General features: G+C 59.2%; 1 protein-coding gene across 5 annotated transcripts in view; it reads right to left on the bottom strand.

Annotated features, from left to right (window-relative positions):
* SMAD4 (SMAD family member 4) overlaps positions 1–18,032 on the bottom strand; it is a 39,003-nt gene extending 20,971 nt beyond the window's left edge. For 4 of the 5 annotated variants that reach the window (XM_071425882.1, XM_071425885.1, XM_071425884.1 and 1 more), the window contains exons 1-4: positions 17,772–18,032; positions 3,924–4,289; positions 2,161–2,335; positions 1,768–1,797 (exon numbers count right to left, since the gene is read on the bottom strand). In XM_071425882.1, the coding sequence (XP_071281983.1) occupies positions 1,768–1,797; positions 2,161–2,335; positions 3,924–4,172 (454 nt within the window). In that variant the 5' untranslated portion in view covers positions 4,173–4,289; positions 17,772–18,032. The remainder of the gene's footprint in view (positions 1–1,767; positions 1,798–2,160; positions 2,336–3,923; positions 4,290–17,771) is intronic. The other variant, XM_071425886.1, reaches the window with a different exon arrangement.
* Between the last annotated feature and the right edge of the window lie 1,908 nt (positions 18,033–19,940).

Here is a 19,940-nt window from a genome sequence, read left to right as displayed (position 1 = left end):
GACAGCGCGGACACACACACGCACAGGGCACACACACACACACACACACACACACTCACACACTCACACACTCACACACTCACACACTCACACACACTCACACACACACACAGGGCACACTCACACCCTGCTCTGGGCTGTGCACCCATGGTGAGCTGCTGCTGCTCCGCTCCCTGCCCCTCCGCACACACACTCACACACAGGGCACACACTCACACACACACACACACAGTGCACACTCACACTCACACTCACACTCTGCTCTGGGCTGCCGCTCCCTGCCCCTCCGCACACACTCACACACACACACAGTGCACACTCACACTCACACTCACTCACACCCTGCTCTGGGCTGCCGCTCCCTGCCCCTCCGCACACACTCACACACAGTGCACACTCACACACACACACAGTGCACACTCACACTCACACTCACACTCACGCACACCCTGCTCTGGGCTGCCGCTCCCTGCCCCTCCGCACACACTCACACTCACACACTCACACACTCACACTCACGCACACCCTGCTCTGGGCTCCCTGCCCCTCCGCACACCCGGCTCAGCCCCGGCGCGGCGGCTGCAGGAGCTCCGAGCCCATGCCAGCCCCGCACACGGTCACACAGGACACACGGCGTTTCCTGCCAGGCGTGTGTGTGTGTGTGTGTGCACTACAGCAGCAGCTCACCAGCCGCTCTCGGGAACGCGAGCAGGCACACACACACACAGCGCCCATGCAACACACAGCTCTGTGAACACGGCACACGAGCTTCAGGCATCCCTGGGGCCATCTTAAGGAACTCCCGCTCAAACTGACTGGAAAATCAAATTCACACCCAAAGGCCACAGGAAACCGGTCAGTGTTCAGCAGTGCAATTCAGATCATTCCCACACAGGGCTAGGGAACTGCCACTACAGCAATTTATTTCTGAGTGTGCCACTGACCCCTGCATCGCATCACCTCCCATGCTCCTTTTGCAAGCACACCAAGTATGTCAGAACCTGCTGCAAGAGCAGGGGCAAAGGGAATGCTTATGATGTGTTTAGCTGCTGGTGTTAAATACTGAAATAATTTCATTAAACAATGGAAAATTCAGCTTTGACTCTGTACCGAAGGACAACTTTCCAGAAGGCACAGTAACAATGCAAATTAGCACAGATGAGCACACGGATTACAGCTTGTCAAGTTAAGTTTGTTGGGAGGTTTGGTGGGGGTTTTTTCCTAGTTCATTTTTACTTGGATACTTTCAACAATGTGCTAAAATCACTGGATCACACAAATTTCTTCCTCCATGAATTTCCTCTGGGAGGAGAATAAAACAAGCTTTGAAATAAAGCAGTTACCAGCAGTGGAATCTCAGATTTCTGAATAATGCCCAGGCGAGATTTCACGTCTGGGGAAAGCAAGGATATCAGACTCCTTCACCCAACGGCAGAATTAATTACAGAATTTCCGTTCTTTCCTTCCTATTAAATCACACGCAGCATTCCCAATCCAATTAATCGGCAAATCATGCAGGTGCACAAAGTTTTGGGTGTCTTTTTTTACTGGTTTTTGGTTTTCTGTGGGTGTCACAGGTGGGAAGCAGTGAGCACCGGGCAGAGCTGGAGCCTCTGCCCCAGGGATTTACAGACCCTCGCCCTGGCAGGGCTGTGGGGTGGATTTTGGGAGCCAGGGGCACAAAAGCAGGCCCTGGCTTTTGTGAGGCAGAGGGGTGGCAGGGCCTGGCATCCCCATGGAAAGGCAGCAGCAAGCACAGCCACTCACCTGAGCTCTGCAGCGTCAGTCCCGAGAGATCTGCAAAGGGAACACAGGGAGAAGGGGGCAGAGGATGCATTCAGAGAGCTCACAGCACGCTCAAACGTTCGCAGCCCTTAAAAACCAGCACTGCAGGCTGCAGCCGCCAGAGCCCTTCCAGTGCAGGGCAGCCTGTGCTCAGCCGCCCCGAGGGGCACAGCAGCTGCAAGAGCTGCGCGCCAGCAAACCCCACAGCAGGGCCAAACAGAGGCCAAACCCGCCCTCCGCACCTGCAACACAGCCAAAACAGTACCTGCACTAAGGAACACGGAGCATTCGAGGGTGTTTATACCGAGACCTTTGAAAGTTAATGCTCCGAACCGGGGGCTGTGTTTTCTGCACTGTAACTCGGGGGATACTCACCGATGCCGGGCGACACCACGCGCTCATAATGGTAAGGGTTCACACAGACACTGTCACACTTGAGGTCAAAAGCATACTGACAATATTTAACGTGCTTGAGCTCGTTCTTGTGCAGGTCGGGCCACCTCCAGAGCCGGGCGTAAATCACGTGGGGGAACCCCTTGCGGCCAGCCACCTGCAAAGGCAGACACGGGAGCTGGGACACGAGCGAGCACAGGGCAGGGCACAAACAGCACCGCGCCCTCTCCCCGCCGCCAAAAGGCACCTCAAAGAGCCAAAGGTGCTGCGCCGCTCCTGCACGCCGCACCCCAGCCCCGTGCCCAACAGCAACACGCTTCTGTCGGGGTTTTGCCACCGTTTAGTCAGTGCTGTGTGACTCTTGGGTAAAAAATACTGGGTACAAAATGGCAGAAGCGGAACTTGTGCTCCAGGTACGAGGCATGGTCACCTTCTCCACCGAGGATGTGAAGGGGCTTTGCCCCAGAAGAAGAGGAACAAGGTGCTAAGCTACACCACCAAATTTACAAGCAGGAGATGCCAATCCATTAAAAAAATAAATTAAAGAAATGGCTCTAGGGTAGGCAGAGAGCTGTCCAGCACCAAGGCACCTGCCCTGGGAGCAGCGGATCCCAGCCCCAGCGGGACAGGGAGCAAGTCCTGGCCCAGCACAGCCCGTGCAGGTGCTCGGCACAGCCCCACAGACAGGGCTCAGCCAGGGACAGCACTGAGCTGACCAGGGATAGCACTGAGCTGACAGTGACAGGGACAGCACTGAGCTGACAGTGACAGGGACAGCACTGAGCTGACCAGGGATAGCACTGAGCTGACAGTGACAGCACTGAGGTGACCAGGGACAGCCCTGAGCTAACCAGGGACAGCACTGAGCTGACCAGGGACAGTGACAGCCCTGACCTGACCAGGGACAGTGACAGCACTGCGCTGACAGTGACAGGGACAGCCCTGAGCTGACAGTGACAGGGACAGCTCTGAGCTAACCAGGGACAGCACTGAGCTGACAGTGACAGCCCTGAGGTGACAGTGACAGTGACAGCCCTGAGGTGACAGTGACAGCACTGAGCTGACAGTGACAGTGACAGTGACAGCACGGGGTATCAGGCACACACAGCACCAGGGCTGGGTTTGTGAGGGGCTCTGCTCTGCACCGCCACACTCACACACACAGAGTCAGGGCAGGGCAGAGCAGGGCAGGGCAGAGCAGAGCAGAGCGGGTGCCCCCGCAGGCCATGGCCCCGGTGCAGGAGCAGGGGAGCGCTGCAGGCACAGCCCAGCAGGGCAGGGCAGGGCAGGGCAGGGCAGAGCGGGTGCCCCCGCAGGCCATGGCCCCGGTGCAGGAGCAGGGGAGCGCTGCAGGCACAGCCCAGCAGGGCAGGGCAGAGCCCAGCAGAGCAGAGCAGAGCGGGTGCCCCCGCAGGCCGTGGCCCCGGTGCAGGAGCAGGGGAGCGCTGCAGGCACAGCCCAGCAGAGCAGGGCAGGGCAGAGCAGAGCGGGTGCCCCCACGGGCCATGGCCCCGGTGCAGGAGCAGGGGAGCGCTGCAGGCACAGCCCAGCAGGGCAGGGCAGGGCAGGGCAGAGCAGAGCGGGTGCCCCCGCAGGCCATGGCCCCGGTGCAGGAGCAGGGGAGCGCTGCAGGCACAGCCCAGCAGAGCCGGGCCCAGCGGGGCTCAGCCCTGTCCCCCAGCCCGCAGCGGCCAGAGCGGGAGCTCTCCAGCAGGAACCGTCACTCTGCTTGCACGGGTACCAACCTGCAGCCGCCCATCCAGCGTCCTCTGTATGGTAACACACTTGCTAGGGTGAGCTCCGTTGGTGGTTATAGCTGTAATCAGAGAATCCAATTCATCTTTCTTCTCCTTCAGCTTTTTAACTAAACTCTCAATTGCGCGCTTTGCGAAAGTCTCGCTCTCTCCACCTTGCCGATGGCACATCAAGCTGTGAACAATGCTCAGACAAGCATCATTACTTGTTGGTGTGTTAGTAATAGACATATTGTCCATCTGTCACAGCTTTTTCTTTCAGATCAAATGTCAGTTTTGGGGGCTGTTATGATTTTCAAGCTGATGAGCAAGAGATGATCCAAGTTAAGTGTTAGATGTACTGTCCCTTGGTAAAACCTAGGAGGAAAGAATATCTACATTAGAATGTTTTTAACATACATTAATATCTACATTTTAATGGTTTCTAAGGAAGTCCGTGGCTTTTTTTCTCCTTTTATTTTCAAGCTAAGTGCAGGATATTAAAAGCACATAAAAAACTGCAGTGCCTGTCCCATGATGGCTAAAACATGCCTGGGGCGGCCTGCACAGTTTTAGATGTAGGATTTATTCCTCCCCTGGTAACCATATTTAAATAAAGGTTTATGTGCATCCAGACAGGCAGGGATCCTCAGATGAACCAGGAGAAGCACACGATGATTTCCCAGGCTCCATCCCAGCAGGATGAACGGCAGTGAAAGCCCGGGGTGGGAGTCCAGGGCTGCTGATGCGAGCAAACCCCGAGCAGGGAGGAGGCACCGAGGCACCCGGGGTCCCTCTCGCCTTCCCTCCACAGCCCTGCCCAGGGCTCGGCCCCCTCAGCCCAGCTCTGCTCCTCCCTGCTGGCCAGAAGGGCTGGCAGAAACCCAGGAGAGCCCTGCCCTTCCCACTCGTGGCTCCTCACAGGAGGAGCCTGGCGCTGCCAGAGCTGCTCTGGGCGCGTTCTTCAGGCAGCCCTGGCTTGGTGCAGTCACCAACCACGGCATTTCCCCGGGCCCTGGCCTCCGCAGAGCACGGCCAGCCCGCACACAGCAGCGATTCCACCGCGTTTTCTGCGCGAGCTCGGAACGCCGGCCGGCCTGAGACCCACCGCGCCAATAAAATGATTTCCCAAGCCGAGGGAAAAACAAGCCTGCCACTTCATCCCAGGAGGAACACGCCCAGCCAGAGACCTGCTGCTGCGCTGGAATTCTCCGTGTTGTTAGAGGCACTGAAGGAGCAGCTGTTTGTTGGAAAGAAACGTGTTGCACAAAAACAAGAGTGCGATGGCCATTTAGAAAGTCATGGCATCACACAGTGTGAACACATGGCCGCCCTCCTTGTAAAACGAATGCTGTTCGACAAATCCAGCACAATTCTGAGAGGAAACAGACTCTTCCTTATTTGATGTTTCTTACAGTTTTAACTGGAACACACCATGCTTTGGTACATCTGAAAAAATACATGGTGAAAATCCTTCCCCCTCCCTCCATATTCCAGCCTTTTCTTGTTTTGCAAGGATGCTTCTGCACTTAATTTTTCCCAAAGGAAAACAATTATCTCTAAACGGGAGTAGGCTCACGGATTTTACCTAGCTATTACATTTTCTCCCTCTGTGCTGTTTTTCTTTTTTGTGCTTCGATTCAAAAAGCCCCTTTCAAAAGTGGAGCTGAAACTGCCAGTCATTCTCTATGGCAACTCACACTAATCTGTAAAAGCCTGTCAGCTGAAACAGAATAGAGCATCATTCTCCTTAAATGCAGAACACCACCCCGGATAGATACACACAAGTAATCACAAATAAATGCCCTGATAAAGCTATTAGCTACAGGAGCTTTCAATGAAGAGACGATTGAAATTAGACACGCAGCTTTATCACCTCCCTCCGCCCTAAAACCATGAATTAGGGTTTTGCCTGCTGGCTTTCAGAGGGTTCAGGTCCAGCAAAGAGCACCGTGTTTAGGAGCAGTGATCCCCAGAGATGCTGAGTCAGCCCTCGGCTGCCCCGTGCTCAGCGGGAACTGCTCGGCACTCCTGAGAGCCAGCCCGCTGGGCCAGGAACGCGCGCTGCTGCAAATGCTGCTGCTCCTCATGCTGCTAATGCTGCTAATGCTGCTGCAAATGCTGCTAATGCTGCTGCTCCTCATGCTGCAAATGCTGCTAATGCTGCTGCAAATGCTGCAAATGCTGCTGCTCCTCATGCTGCAAATGCTGCAAATGCTGCTGCTCCTCATGCTGCAAATGCTGCTGCTGCTAATGCTGCTCCTAGTGCTGCTAATGCTGCTGCAAATGCTGCTGCAAATGCTGATGCTGCTGATGCTGCTGCTAATGCTGCTGCTAATGCTGCTGCTGCTAATGCTGCTGCTGCTAATGCTGCAAATGCTGCTGCTAATGCTGCTGCTGCTGCTGCTGCTGCAGCTGCGTGAGCAGGGGCAGCTCAGGGTGCCAGGGATTGTGCCAGGGCACAGAGGGTGAGGGCAGCCCAGGGTGCCTGGGCAGGGATTGTGCCAGGGCACACAGGGTGAGGGCAGCTCAGGGTGCCAGGGATTGTGCCAGGGATTGTGCCAGGGCACACAGGGTCAGGACAGCTGAGGGTGACAGGGATTGTGCCAGGGCACAGAGGGGTGAGGGCAGCTCAGGGTGCCTGGGCAGGGATTGTGCCAGGGCACACAGGGTGAGGACAGCTGAGGGTGACAGGGATTGTGCCAGGGATTGTGGTGGGGCACACAGAGGGTGAGGGCAGCGGGCAGCAGCTCAGGGTGCCGGGGATTGTGCCAGGGCACACAGGGTGAGGGCAGCTCAGGGTGCCAGGGATTGTGCCAGGGATTGTGGTGGGGCACAGAGGGTGAGGGCAGCTCAGGGTGCCAGGGATTGTGCCAGGGATTGTGCCAGGGCACAGAGGGTGAGGGCAGCCCAGGGTGCCAGGGATTGTGCCAGGGATTGTGCCAGGGCACAGAGGGTGAGGGCAGCGGGCAGCAGCGCCCAGCGCACGCTGTGACACATTTCCCCAGAAGCACCAGCGTGCTGTGAGGGCAGGCCAGGTCCCCACGCTGCACAAATTTAGCTCCTCACAAATAGCTCAGGGAGCCCATCTTTAGCTCAGTCCCACACTGCAGGAGAGGCGTCTCGGCACCTCCTTACTACCGAGGGAGGAAGCAGCACTCAAAACAGGCAGAGCTCATGTGAAGCGCTAACAAGCAAGAGATGCCAATCCTTTAAAAAATAAATTAAAGAAATGGCTCTAGGGTAGGCAGAGAGCTGTCCAGCACCAAGGCACCTGCCCTGGGAGCAGCGGATCCCAGCCCCAGCGGGACAGGGACCGAGTCCTGACCCACAGACAGGGCTCAGCCAGTGCAAAGCGCTAACGAGGGTTCCACAGACTTACACACAAGTGCCTGATAACACCCAGGGCCAACGCTTTTAAAGGGCTTTTCCAGCCTTAACAGGTCCATGATTCTGTGCTACTTAAAGTAATTTGGTACATTAACCGAGAACTAACGAGTAAATTACAAAACAAGCAAACAACAGCGAGAGCTCCAGGCAACCCAAGCACCAGAACGAGAACCTCTCAAGGGGAGGTAAATCCGAAACACAAAACAAGATTGGATTGCCAGGCAATTACAGTCGCCTTTGCCCATGTGCAGGAAATTTCCCTCGCACTTCTCTCCCTCTCTCAGGATAACGAGCTGCTCATGGGAGCTGCTCCCTGCCTGCAGGCAAATGCAGAACAAACACCAGCAGTGCTGCACTGCACACGCTGCACAACGGCAGCACTGAAACAGAAATGCAGCCCGGGCAACGAAATGCAACACACGAAGCAGCTGTGTGACAGTGGCCGTGCTGCACTGTGACACACACACACACACACACACACACACACACACACACACACACACCCAGCACTGTGTGACACTGGCCAGGCTGCACTGTGACACACCCCCCCAGCACTGTGTGACACTGGCCATGCTGCACTGTGACACACACACACACACACACACCCAGCACTGTGTGACACTGGCCATGCTGCACTGTGACACACACACACACACACACACCCAGCACTGTGTGACACTGGCCAGGCTGCACTGTGACACACACACACACACCCAGCACTGTGTGACACTGGCCGTGCTGCACTGTGACACACACACACACACACCCAGCACTGTGTGACACTGGCCATGCTGCACTGTGACACACACACACACACACACACCCAGCACTGTGTGACACTGGCCATGCTGCACTGTGACACACACACACACACACAGAGCACTGTGTGACACTGGCCATGCTGCACTGTGACACACCCCCCCAGCACTGTGTGACACTGGCCATGCTGCACTGTGACACACACACACACACACACACACCCAGCACTGTGTGACACTGGCCATGCTGCACTGTGACACACACACCCAGCACTGTGTGACACTGGCCATGCTGCACTGTGACACACACACACACACACCCAGCACTGTGTGACACTGGCCATGCTGCACTGTGACACACACACACACACACCCAGCACTGTGTGACACTGGCCATGCTGCACTGTGACACACCCCCCCAGCACTGTGTGACACTGGCCATGCTGCACTGTGACACACACACACACACACACACACCCAGCACTGTGTGACACTGGCCATGCTGCACTGTGACACACACACCCAGCACTGTGTGACACTGGCCATGCTGCACTGTGACACACACACACACACACCCAGCACTGTGTGACACTGGCCATGCTGCACTGTGACACACACACACACACACCCAGCACTGTGTGACACTGGCCATGCTGCACTGTGACACACCCCCCCAGCACTGTGTGACACTGGCCATGCTGCACTGTGACACACACACACACACACACACACCCAGCACTGTGTGACACTGGCCATGCTGCACTGTGACACACACACCCAGCACTGTGTGACACTGGCAGTGCAGCAGTGTAGCACACCCTCAGTGCAAGGCCTGTGGATACCTCTGCCAGGGAAGGGTTACCTGAGCCACCCACACGGATCCCTGCCAGACAGGGTTACCTGAGCCACCCACACGGATCCCTGCCAGGGAAGGGTTACCTGAGCCACCCACACGGATCCCTGCCAGACAGGGTTACCTGAGCCACCCACACGGATCCCTGCCAGACAGGGTTACCTGAGCCACCCACACGGATCCCTGCCAGACAGGGTTACCTGAGCCACCAGGACGGATCCCGAAAGGAGCAGCTGCTGCCCCAGCAGTCACCTCGCAGAGCCGGACCCGCAGGGCTGACTTACCCACGGGGAGCAGGAGCCCTGTGGAGCTACCCGGAGCCTGCCCTGGCCCTACTTATACCGCTCTGAGGGGCAGGAATGCCAAACAAGCCCCACGCGGAGGCAGACTGCGGCACTGTTTGGGATCAGCTGGGACACGCTCTCTCCAAACAGCGATTACCCCGCCGGGGTGCCCTGATAACAGCGCCAAGGTTTCACGCTCAGCACCCTGTCCCTGCACAGCCCCGGGAGGGCACTCCCTGCTGCGGATGCGAGCTGCCCCCCATCCAAAAATGCCTTCATCCGTCAGCCAGAGGACATGGGCCGCTCGCACGAAGCGGATGAAGGGATAAACAAGGCCTTCATGGAGCAGCAATTCAGCATTCCACGCCGTGCACCAGCACCTCCTCAGCCGCGCCAGCAAGGCAGCGCTGCAGGCTAGCACAGCCCAGGAACGAGGGCTTTCACATGCCAAAAACACACGGGTAAGGAGAACACGGCTCCCAAACGTTCCCAGCAACTCTTCAGGCAGCAAATGGAGTATTAAGAGCCAGGATCACTTGGCTGGCCTGGCTTGAGGCCCACGAGTTGCTGGGGTACGTTTCAGTTCGATGTTCTACAGAGCAGCAGGCACAAACAGAGCCTGACGAAGGGGGGTTAAGAAACAGAAGAAAGTCTTCCTGATTTTCATGGTTAGGAAGAAAAACTCACGTGGATTTCACTTCCTTGCCTTCGTGGAGGTGTTATTACAGCTGAGGCATAAAGGGCAGGGCCTGCTACAAGTCCCCAAAACTTCACTAAACCCCAGTCAAAGTGCTCTAGCCATTCAGCCATGCAGATTTTTAAACTTTTAGCTGAAAAATCCCTTCATCCAAACAATTCCCATTTTCAACACTGTGATCTGGCTGATATCTGAGGCCACAAACCCAGACCCTTCCAAAACACTCAGCTCCTTTCCTGCCTGTTAAAGGCAACCTTCAGGGCACTCTTAGCACTGAGGAGTGGTTTCTGCTCCCCCTCGCCCCCACGGACGCCACGCTTTGCAGTGTGGGGAGAACCACCGAGCCCCGGGCAGAGAGCAGCGGCCGCAGCAGCGGCTGGGGTGGAGCCGGAGCCGGGAACACGATCCGGGCAATCACAGCGGGGCCAGGCCGGGCGCAGCTGTGCGGGAGCGGGCTCACCAAGGAGCTCGGTCTGAGAACGGCGGGAACACAAACCCACGGGAACTGCCTGGAGGCACGGGCAGGAGGCAGCGCCCCTCCACGCCACCTTCCCAGCACACCGGGCACTCCCAAACCGGGAGCAGCCGCTGCTCACAGGGAAACTGCGTGAGAGGCAGCCTGACCTGCAGGGAGCTCGCAACACTGTGCTCGAAAGAGCCACGATGCTAATGCTGGGATTAAGGAAAAAATGATAAAAAATGAAGGTAGAATATATAGCACAGCCTGGTACCAACTGGAAAAACAGCTCCTGCGGGGCCAGGGCCGTAGTGGGCTCTGGAAAGGTTGGATGGAGAGAGGGAAGCAGCAATGGGAGCGCTCAGAGAGAGGCCCCGGGTGCACGCAGGGAGTGCAGGTGCAGAGGGGACAGGGCTGGAGAGCACAACGGGGCAGCACAGGCAGAGAACATGCAGAGAATACGCAGAGAACACACAGAGCACAACAGGGCAGCACACACAGAGAACACGTAGGGAACACGGAGAGAACACGCAGAGAACACACAGAGCACAACGGGGCAGCACACACAGAGAACACGCAGGGAACACGGAGAGAACACGCAGAGAACACACAGAGCACAACGGGGCAGCACACACAGAGAACACGCAGGGAACACGGAGAGAACACGCAGAGAACATGCAGAGCACAATGGGGCAACACACGCAGAGAACACGCAGAGCACACTCAGGGCACACGCAGAGCACACTCAGGGCACACGCAGAGCACACACACAGCACACGCACAGGGCACACGCAGAGCACACACAGGGCACACTCAGGGCACACACAGAGCACACACAGAGCACAGAGCACAGCACACGCACAGCACACGCACAGCACAGAGCACACGCACAGCACACACAGAGCACACGCACAGCACACACAGAGCACACGCACAGCACACGCACAGCACAGAGCACACACAGGGCACACGCACAGGGCACACACAGAGCACACGCAGGGCACACACACACAGCACATGCAGGGCACACGCGCAGGGCACACGCAGAGCACACGCGCAGGGCACACACAGAGCACACACAGGGCACACACACACAGCACACGCAGGGCACACGCACAGCACACACAGAGCACACACAGAGCACACGCACAGAGCACACGCAGGGCACACACAGAGCACACACAGGGCACACACACACAGCACACGCAGGGCACACGCGCAGGGCACACGCAGAGCACACGCGCAGAGCACACACAGAGCACACACAGGGCACACACACACAGCACACGCAGGGCACACGCACAGCACACGCAGAGCACAGGGCAGCCAGCCCGGATCCGTGAGTGTCGCTGCTGGGTCCGAATGCACTCGCGCTCTCCACAAGCCTGGCTGGCATCAAGCCTGGTCCTGCTCCTGATCCTCTTTTACACACAGCTCCAGTACAGGTACACCTGGTTGGTCAATTAATCAATACATTTCACCTGAGTGGCTAATTAACAAGGTGCCTTTCTTATAAACAATATTCGAGAGAAACAAGAAAACAGAGAGTAGGAAAACAACACCTGCGGTTGTTTATGATAATAAGCTACCATTGTTTATCTTCAACTCTCTAAAGTCTCTCAGACGGATTCTGACAAAGCTTTTCTCGTTTTCTGGCTCCCTGACCAGGCTGTCACATCCACAGAGCCTGAGTGCGCCCTTGTGACGGAAACCCAACCGGCCTGTGGAGCTACAACCGGAGAAACAAGGGTTTCACAGGCGCTGCTGTGCCCAGCTGGGGCTCAGGAAGCCCTCGAGCAGCAGCGAGGCAGAGCGAGCCTCTGCTGCCCTCTCTCAGCACAAACCGCCCCGCAGGCAGCCCCTGCCCCCGAGCAGCTGAAATGACCGTGAGCTGGGATGGTGACAGACGGGCACTGTGACACACAGGGGTGACACCGGCCCTGCCCCAGTGTCCCCGAGCAGCTGAAACAACGGCCGTGAGCTGGGATGGTGACAGACGGGCACTGTGACACACAGGGGTGACACCGGCCCTGCCCCAGTGTCCCCGAGCAGCTGAAACAACGGCCGTGAGCTGGGATGGTGACAGACGGGCACTGTGACACACAGCGGTGACACCGGCCCTGCCCCAGTGCCCCAGAGCAGCTGAAATGACCGTGAGCTGGGGATGGTGACAGAGGGGCACTGTGACAGATGTGACACCAGCCCTGCCCCAGTGTCCCCGAGCAGCTGAAATGACCGTGAGCTGGGATGGTGACAGACGGGCACTGTGACACACAGGGGTGACACCGGCCCTGCCCCAGGTATACAAATGGCCATCAGCTGGGGTGGGCACTGTGACAGATGTGACACCAGCCCTGCCCCAGTGTCCCCTGAGCAGCTGAAATGACTGTGAGCTGGGGATGGGCACTGTGACACACAGGGGAGACACCGGCCCTGCCCAGGCACAAATGGCCATCAGCTGGGGATGGGCACTGTGACAGATGTGACACCAGCCCTGCCCCAGTGTCCCTGAGCAGCTGGGACACACAGGGGTGACACCGGCCCTGCCCAGGCACAAATGGCCACCAGCTGGGGTGGGCACTGTGACAGACAGGGGTGACACCGGCCCTGCCCCAGTGTCCCCAAGCAGCTGGGGTGGGCACTGTGGCACTGTGACATTGTGACAGACAGGGGTGACACCGGCCCTGCCCCGGCACAAATGGCCATCAGCTGGGGTGGGCACTGTGGCACTGTGACACTGTGACAGGGGTGACACCAGCCCTGCCCCGGCACAGCGCTGCACTCCTGCCACGCTGCAGAGCCTGGCACAGCTGGGCAGGCCACAGTCCCTGTCCCCAGCTGCAGAGGCCCGAGCCCTCTGCAGGGTGCAGCAAACGCCCTTCAGCAGCAGCCACGCCTGCAGGGAACATTGCCGCCCTGACCTTAAGGAAACCACTTCCAAGGAAACAAGGAAACAAGGCCATGGATACTAGAGCACAGTGACAAGGACAGACGCAGCCCCACCAAGGCTGGCTGGTGGTGCCACACAAGGCCAAAGGGAAGGATGTGGGGGTGCAATTCTGGGGGGTGAGCAGGGAAATGAGTTAATGCAAGACACACCTGAGAGAACTAAACTGCATCTCCAAGTCGCAGCCATTAAAGCAATTTTTGGGGAAACACATCTAAGAGAGACCAAGGATTGCTGATTGCTGAAAGCTGTCAGTGATGCCCTGTGAGCGTGATTCACGAGTACCAGCCACGGCAGACAGATCCCCAGCACTACTCTGACACCAGGCAGATATCCCCAGATATTCTGGCAACACGGCTAATTAGAGCGGCGTGCAAACTGATGTGCTGCGAGGACACTTCACACGAGAAAGGCTCCTGCCTCAGCTGCTGCCCCCAGAATCAGACAAACACGGAGATGTCAGGAGTGCACTCGATGGCTTTTAACCACCAGAACATTACTACGGAGTTCTGCTGTTTAATAATGCAAGGGCAGAAGTTTTACGATAAACACGACTGAGGAAAATCCATACACCAATAAAACAAAAAGCAGCTTGTGATTTGATGAAGATATGAGTAAGTGATTAAACTGCAGATATTTTCCAGCACATTAGATTATTATCTACTTGCCCCACGGCTGAACAGCAGCAAAATGTCTCATTGTAGGCATGAGAACAATTAGCACCAAAGAGCAGGGGAGGAGCACCGAGGAGGCGCCCGCCACGCTCCGTGCAGCAGGGCTAGCAGTGCCCAGAACACTATTTCTGTGCGCGCATCTGAATCACCAGCGTCAATTCTCCTCATCTCTCTGGCAGCAGCCACCGAAATTTAAGACACATGGCAGCGGCATAAAGCTGGAGAGCTGGAGAAGAGCTTGGAGGAAACTGAGTGGCACCAGTTTTGTGTTGACACAAAGTTCACGGGTGAGAAGCCGGAGCAGCCACCTCTCCGCGGGACAGGCTGGTGTGGAGCGGGTGCCGGGGGCTGCTCTGGCACATTTCTGCTGCCAGCTCCCACCTGTGCATCCAGCCCTGCCCAGAAGCACTTCCCAAAGCCCAGAATGAGGGGGCAGAGAGGGCAGAGCTCCCTGGGGGCTCCAACCCTTCCCAAGTGCCCAGAATGAGGGGGCAGAGAGGGCAGAGCTCCCTCGGGGCTCCAACCCCTTCCCAATGCCCCAGACTGAGAGGGCAGAGAAGGCAGAGCTCCCTCGGGGCTCCAACCCTTCCCAATGCCCCAGACTGAGGGGGCAGAGAAGGCAGAGCCCCCTCGGGGCTCCAACCCTTCCCAAGTGCCCAGAATGAGGGGGCAGAGAGGGCAGAGCTCCCTGGGGGCTCCAACCCCTTCCCAATGCCCCAGACTGAGGGGGCAGAGAAGGCAGAGCCCCCTCGGGGCTCCAACCCTTCCCAATGCCCCAGACTGAGGGGGCAGAGAAGGCAGAGCCCCCTCGGGGCTCCAACCCTTCCCAAGTGCCCAGAATGAGGGGGCAGAGAGGGCAGAGCTCCCTGGGGGCTCCAACCCTTCCCAATGCCCCAGAATGAGGGGGCAGAGAGGGCAGAGCTCCCTGGGGGCTCCAACCCTTCCCAAGTGCCCAGACTGAGGGGGCAGAGGCAGCAAAGCTCCCTGGGGGCTCTGACTCTCGTTGGAGGAATGGCACCAGGGTAACCCCACTCCAAAGCACACCCTCCCTGTGAGGCACACGAGGGAAAAGCTCCCCCTGCTGTGATGGCCTGACTGTACCACGCGCTTTAAACCCCAGCAAGTTCCCTTTTACACGTTTCTCCGCTCTTTCTCATTTTCACTTTTTGAGAAGGCACGCAGCAGAAAAACAGCAGAAAAACAACTCCTCCTCTCAGCACAGGCCTCTGTGTGGTCAGAGCAGGAAGATCTGCACACCGCAGCACATGAGCTCCTCTGGCACTGGAGCCACCCTGGGGACAGCCCCGTGTCCCACCCTGGGGACTGCCCTGGGGACAGCCTGGGGACAGCCCCGTGTGCCACCCTGGGGACAGCCCCATGTGCCACCCTGGGGACAGCCCCATGTGCCACCCTGCACAGCCTGGGGACAGCCCCGTGTGCCACCCTGGGGACAGCCTGGGGACAGCCCCGTGTCCCACCCTGGGGACAGCCCCGTGTGCCACCCAGGGGACAGCCCCGTGTGCCACCCCGCAGCACCACGGGGAGCAGGAGATGACATCCCGGGAGAGGCCAGGCGCAGGGCGCAGAGGTGTTGGAATTCCTGCCGGTGGAATGAAGGGCAGAGCAAACCCGGCGGATCCCGCGGCTCCCCTCGCCCGGGGGTTTGTCACTCCTCAGCCAGCAGGGCCCGTGGCTGCAGCGAGCAGCGGCAGGGAGCAGGGAGCAGGGAGCCTGCCCGGAGCGAGGGCTGTGACTGTGATGTCCACAGCCCAGCAAGAGGTGCGCCAGATAACATCTGCTCTCTACAGCAAGCGGCACGGGGACAGCGTTCCCTGCGCTCGCTAGAGCTCAACAAAAACTCACCTCTGGGCATGGCACGCATGGAAAGCTCCAGCCCCGGCCAAAATACAGTTTTTCAGGAGGTTAACAGCGGAGAGAACAGAGCCCGAAAATCCCCACAGGACCCTGACAGCAGCTCCTCCCTGGGATCTGCTCTGAGCACCTTTGTTCTCACCAAGCCAGTTCATTCTCTCAAAGCTCCCATCCCCACTGTGCCAGCCCAGCCTGAATGCATTATGTAAAGAGCTATCTGCTTAAAAACAGAATTCTAATCAGTGTGAGGCACTCTGTGCTTCTCCCTGGGCCTCAGCTCTTTGAAATAAAGTTCCTGAATCAGTATTAAACATGCGTGCTTATGCAACAGGCAAATCCAGAGAGGCTCATGAACGCGGAGGGGAAGAAACTCCTGGCGGTCACAGGGAAAGAGCAGGGCCAGGAGGACAAGCTGTCACCTCCAGGTGTCCCTGGGGCAGGACAGGCCTGGCTGAGGGACTGTGCCCTGTGTTGGGGTCCTGGAGGGGCTGGGGCAGAGCTGAGCTCAGGAGCCTCAGCCTGGCAGGGATCAGGAGGCTGGGAGCTGGGACAGGAGCCCTGAACAGCTGGGACAGGAGATCTGAACTGGGACAGGAGATCTGAACAGGGACAGGAGCCCTCAGCAGGGACAGGAGCCCTGAGCAGGAACAGGAGCCCTGAACAGGGACAGGAGCCCTGAGCAGGAACAGGAGCCCTGAACAGGGACAGGAGCCCTGAGCAGGAACAGGAGCCCTGAACAGGGACAGGAGCCCTGAGCAGGAACAGGAGCCCTGAACAGGGACAGGAGCCCTGAGCAGGAACAGGAGCCCTGGAACAGGGACAGGAGCCCTGAGCAGGAACAGGAGCCCTCAGCAGGGACAGGAGCCCTGAACAGGGACAGGAGCCCTGAGCAGGGACAGGAGCCTTGAACAGCTGGGACAGGAGCCCTGAGCAGGGACAGGAGCCCTGAACTGGGACAGGAGCCCTGAGCAGGGACAGGAGCCTTGAACAGCTGGGACAGGAGCCCTGAGCAGGGACAGGAGCCCTGAACTGGGACAGGAGATCTGAACAGCAGGGACAGGAGCTGTGAGCTGGGACAGGAGATCTGAGCAGGGACAGGAGATCTGAACAGGGACAGGAGCCCTGAACAGCTGGGACAGGAGATCTAAACAGCAGGGACAGGAGCCGTGAGCTGGGACAGGAGCCGTGAGCTGGGACAGGAGCCCTGCCCGGACCCCTCTGTGAGCGCTGGTGAGCCAGCCCGGCGCTGCTGGCTGTGTGCAGCCGTCGCTCAGGGCTCTCACACCGCCCCATTCCACGCTGGGTTACCCCTGCACCATCCACCCGGCCGCGGCACGGCCTCCGAACCGCACGGGTCACGGCGCTGCCCCGAGCTGGCACCCGCGGGTTTGGTCTGTGATAACACACGCTGTAGGCTCCGCCGCCCCAAAACCGCTGCCAGCACGGCTCTGGACACCCAACAGAAGATAGCAGAGGCCAAGGCGCTAAGGAGCGCGCACAAAACCGCTGGGGCGCTTCCCCAGCCCACGGCAGGGAGTGCGGACGGCGGGGCGGCGTTCGGCCGGGGACCGAGCCTCAGAATAAAAAGTTTGGGAGCGGGAGTGGGGGGGGGGCTCCCGTGTTTTTCTCGCCGGGGAAAAGCGAGGAAGTGATGAAGGGGGCAGGGAGGAGGCGATGAAGGGGCGGCAGGGAGGTGGGGATGAGGCGGGTCAGGGGCCGTAAAGGAGGAGAGGTGGGGAGGGAGCCCGGGCAGGAGGGGACGGGAGCGGGGGAGGAGCCCGCCGAGGGCCGGGGAAGGCGCCCGGGAAGGTGGGGAAGTGCCCGGGGAAGCGGCCGGGCAGGGGCGGGGAAGGAGCCCGGGCGGGGAGCCCAGCGCAGCGGGCGCCGGGAGCGGATGGAGCGGATGGAGCGGGTGGAGCGGGTGTTACCTGGGCCGCCGTCCGGGCGCGGCCCGAGGCCGCCGTGAGGGGCGGCGGCGGCGGCGGGGGAAGGCCCGGGCCTCCGCCCCCTCCCCTCCGCGCGGCGGGGCGGGGCGGCGCTCGCGGGCGCCGGGGGCAGCGGCCGCCCGCTGCCGGCCCCCCCGCCGCCTCCTGCCCGCGCTGCCCGCGCTGCCCGCGCCGCTCGCGGTTTGTTTGTTGTCGCTGTCGCTGTTGCGGCCGCCGCCGACACGTCCGGGCCGCCGCCGCCGCCGCGCATGCGCCAGATCCGGGTCCCGCGGCGCCTGCGCGGCGCCGAGAGGGGCGAGGGCGGGCGCGTTGTGTTTGTGGTTGGCGGGCGGCGCTGCGGCGGCGCGGGGAGCGGCCGGGCGCGGGATCCGTGACGTGCGGAGCCCCGGGACTGGGAGCCCGGGATGGGACCTTGATACCCGCCGGGGCCTTCATTCCCTTCCCGCCGCGCCGGGCTCTTCATTCCCGCCGGGCCACCCGCCCCGAGCTCTGGATGCCACGTCCGGGCCTCCTTGGACACTCCAGGGCTGGGTACTCCAACCCTGCCTGGGCAGTTCCAGCTCCTGACCTCCCTTTCCATGGAGGAATTTTCCTCAGTATCCACCCTGAGCCTGCCCTGGCCCAGCCTGAGGCCATTCCCTCTGCTCCTGTCCCTGTTCCTGGGAGCACAGCCCGACCCCCCCGGCTGTCCCCTCCTGTCAGGAGCTGTGCAGAGCCACAAGGGCCCCCTGAGCCTCCTTTGCTCCAGGCTCAGCCCCTGCCCAGCTCCCTCAGCCTCTCCTGGGGCTCCGTTCCATTCCCAGCTCCGTTCCCTGCCCTGCACACGCTCCAGCCCCTCAGGGCCCGTTCCCAGTGGTGGCTCCAGAGCAGGACAAGGCTGGCGGTGCCAGCACAGGGGGAGCACCTGGGGTTCTGAGGGTGACCCCATAAAGGCGGCCATGGGAACACAGCCCCAAAAAAGTGAAAAATCTCTCAAATCAGAGAATGCTGAGATGGATTGGATTGACAGGAACCTTAAAACCCATCCAGCACCACCCCCTGCCATGGCAGGGACACCTTCCACTGTCCCAGGCTGCTCCAAGCCCCATCCAGCCTGGCCCTGGGCACTGCCAGGGATCCAGGGGCAGCCCCAGCTGCTCTGGGCACCCTGGGCCAGGGCCTGCCCACCCTCCCAGCCAGCAATTCCTAATTGCCAAGAGCCCAAAATCTGTGCCTGCCCTCTGGCAGTGGGAGCCATTGCCTGGCTGCTGTCCCTGCAGGCCTTGTCCCCAGTCCCTGGGCAGCTCTGCTGGAGCCCCTGGAGGCCCTGGCAGGGGCTCTGAGGTGTTCCTGGAGCTTCTCTTGTGCAGCTGAGCAGCCCCAGCTGTGCCAGGCTGGCTCCAGAGCAGAGGGGCTCCAGCCCTGGCAGCAGCTCCGTGGCCTCCTCTGCACTGGCTGCAGCAGCTCCAGCTCCTTGTGCTGCTGGAGCCAGGGCTGGGGCAGCTCTGCAGGTGGGCTCTCACCTGAGCCCAGGGGCACAGGGGCAGCATCCCCCCTGCCCTGCTGCCCACGCTGGGGCTCAGCCCGGGCAGGGCTGTGCTCCTGCAGCCCTGGGAGCCCGGCGGCCCCAGCAGTGCCAGCCCCTCCACGTCTCCTCACCAGCACCGGCAAACTGCCCAAAAAGGGGCCTTTGAAAAGGAAAAGGTGTTTCAGAACTAGAATGTTGCACCTTCCTGCCTTCCTGGTGTTGAGCTGCCGTTTGAATACAGAACAGACAGGAAAAAGATGTGCAAAGTACCTCGTCCCCTGGAAAATACAATGTATTTTTGCTGAATACCGGGGGATTTTGGCAAGGTGCTGTCACAGCCACTCCAATAAGAACCAAGAATAATGGGAATTAAAAAAAAATTGTTACATTGCCCTATCAAAATTTGCTGCTCACAGTGTTCAGTCATTTATAGCCAGTTCCACATCCTGAGGACCTTACGTTGAAAAGCAATACATAATGCTCCCGTATTTGTCATCTCCTCCTGCGTGGATGGAACTGCAGTCTCTCCACGCCAGGAATTGCCGAGTGCGGTGCAAATCCCCCATGTCTGTAAATGTGGGGGCAAATCACCCATGTCTGTAAATGTGGGGACAAATCGCCCATGTCCGTAAATGTGGGGGCAA

This window comes from Agelaius tricolor, unplaced genomic scaffold, assembly GCF_023055355.1.
Source record: "Agelaius tricolor isolate 1412-34295 unplaced genomic scaffold, bAgeTri1.0.p SCAF_4, whole genome shotgun sequence".
NCBI classification, from domain to species: domain Eukaryota; kingdom Metazoa; phylum Chordata; class Aves; order Passeriformes; family Icteridae; genus Agelaius; species Agelaius tricolor.
The sequence above is the reverse complement of the archived record's forward strand: the minus strand, read 5'-3'. Positions and strand labels throughout refer to the sequence as shown.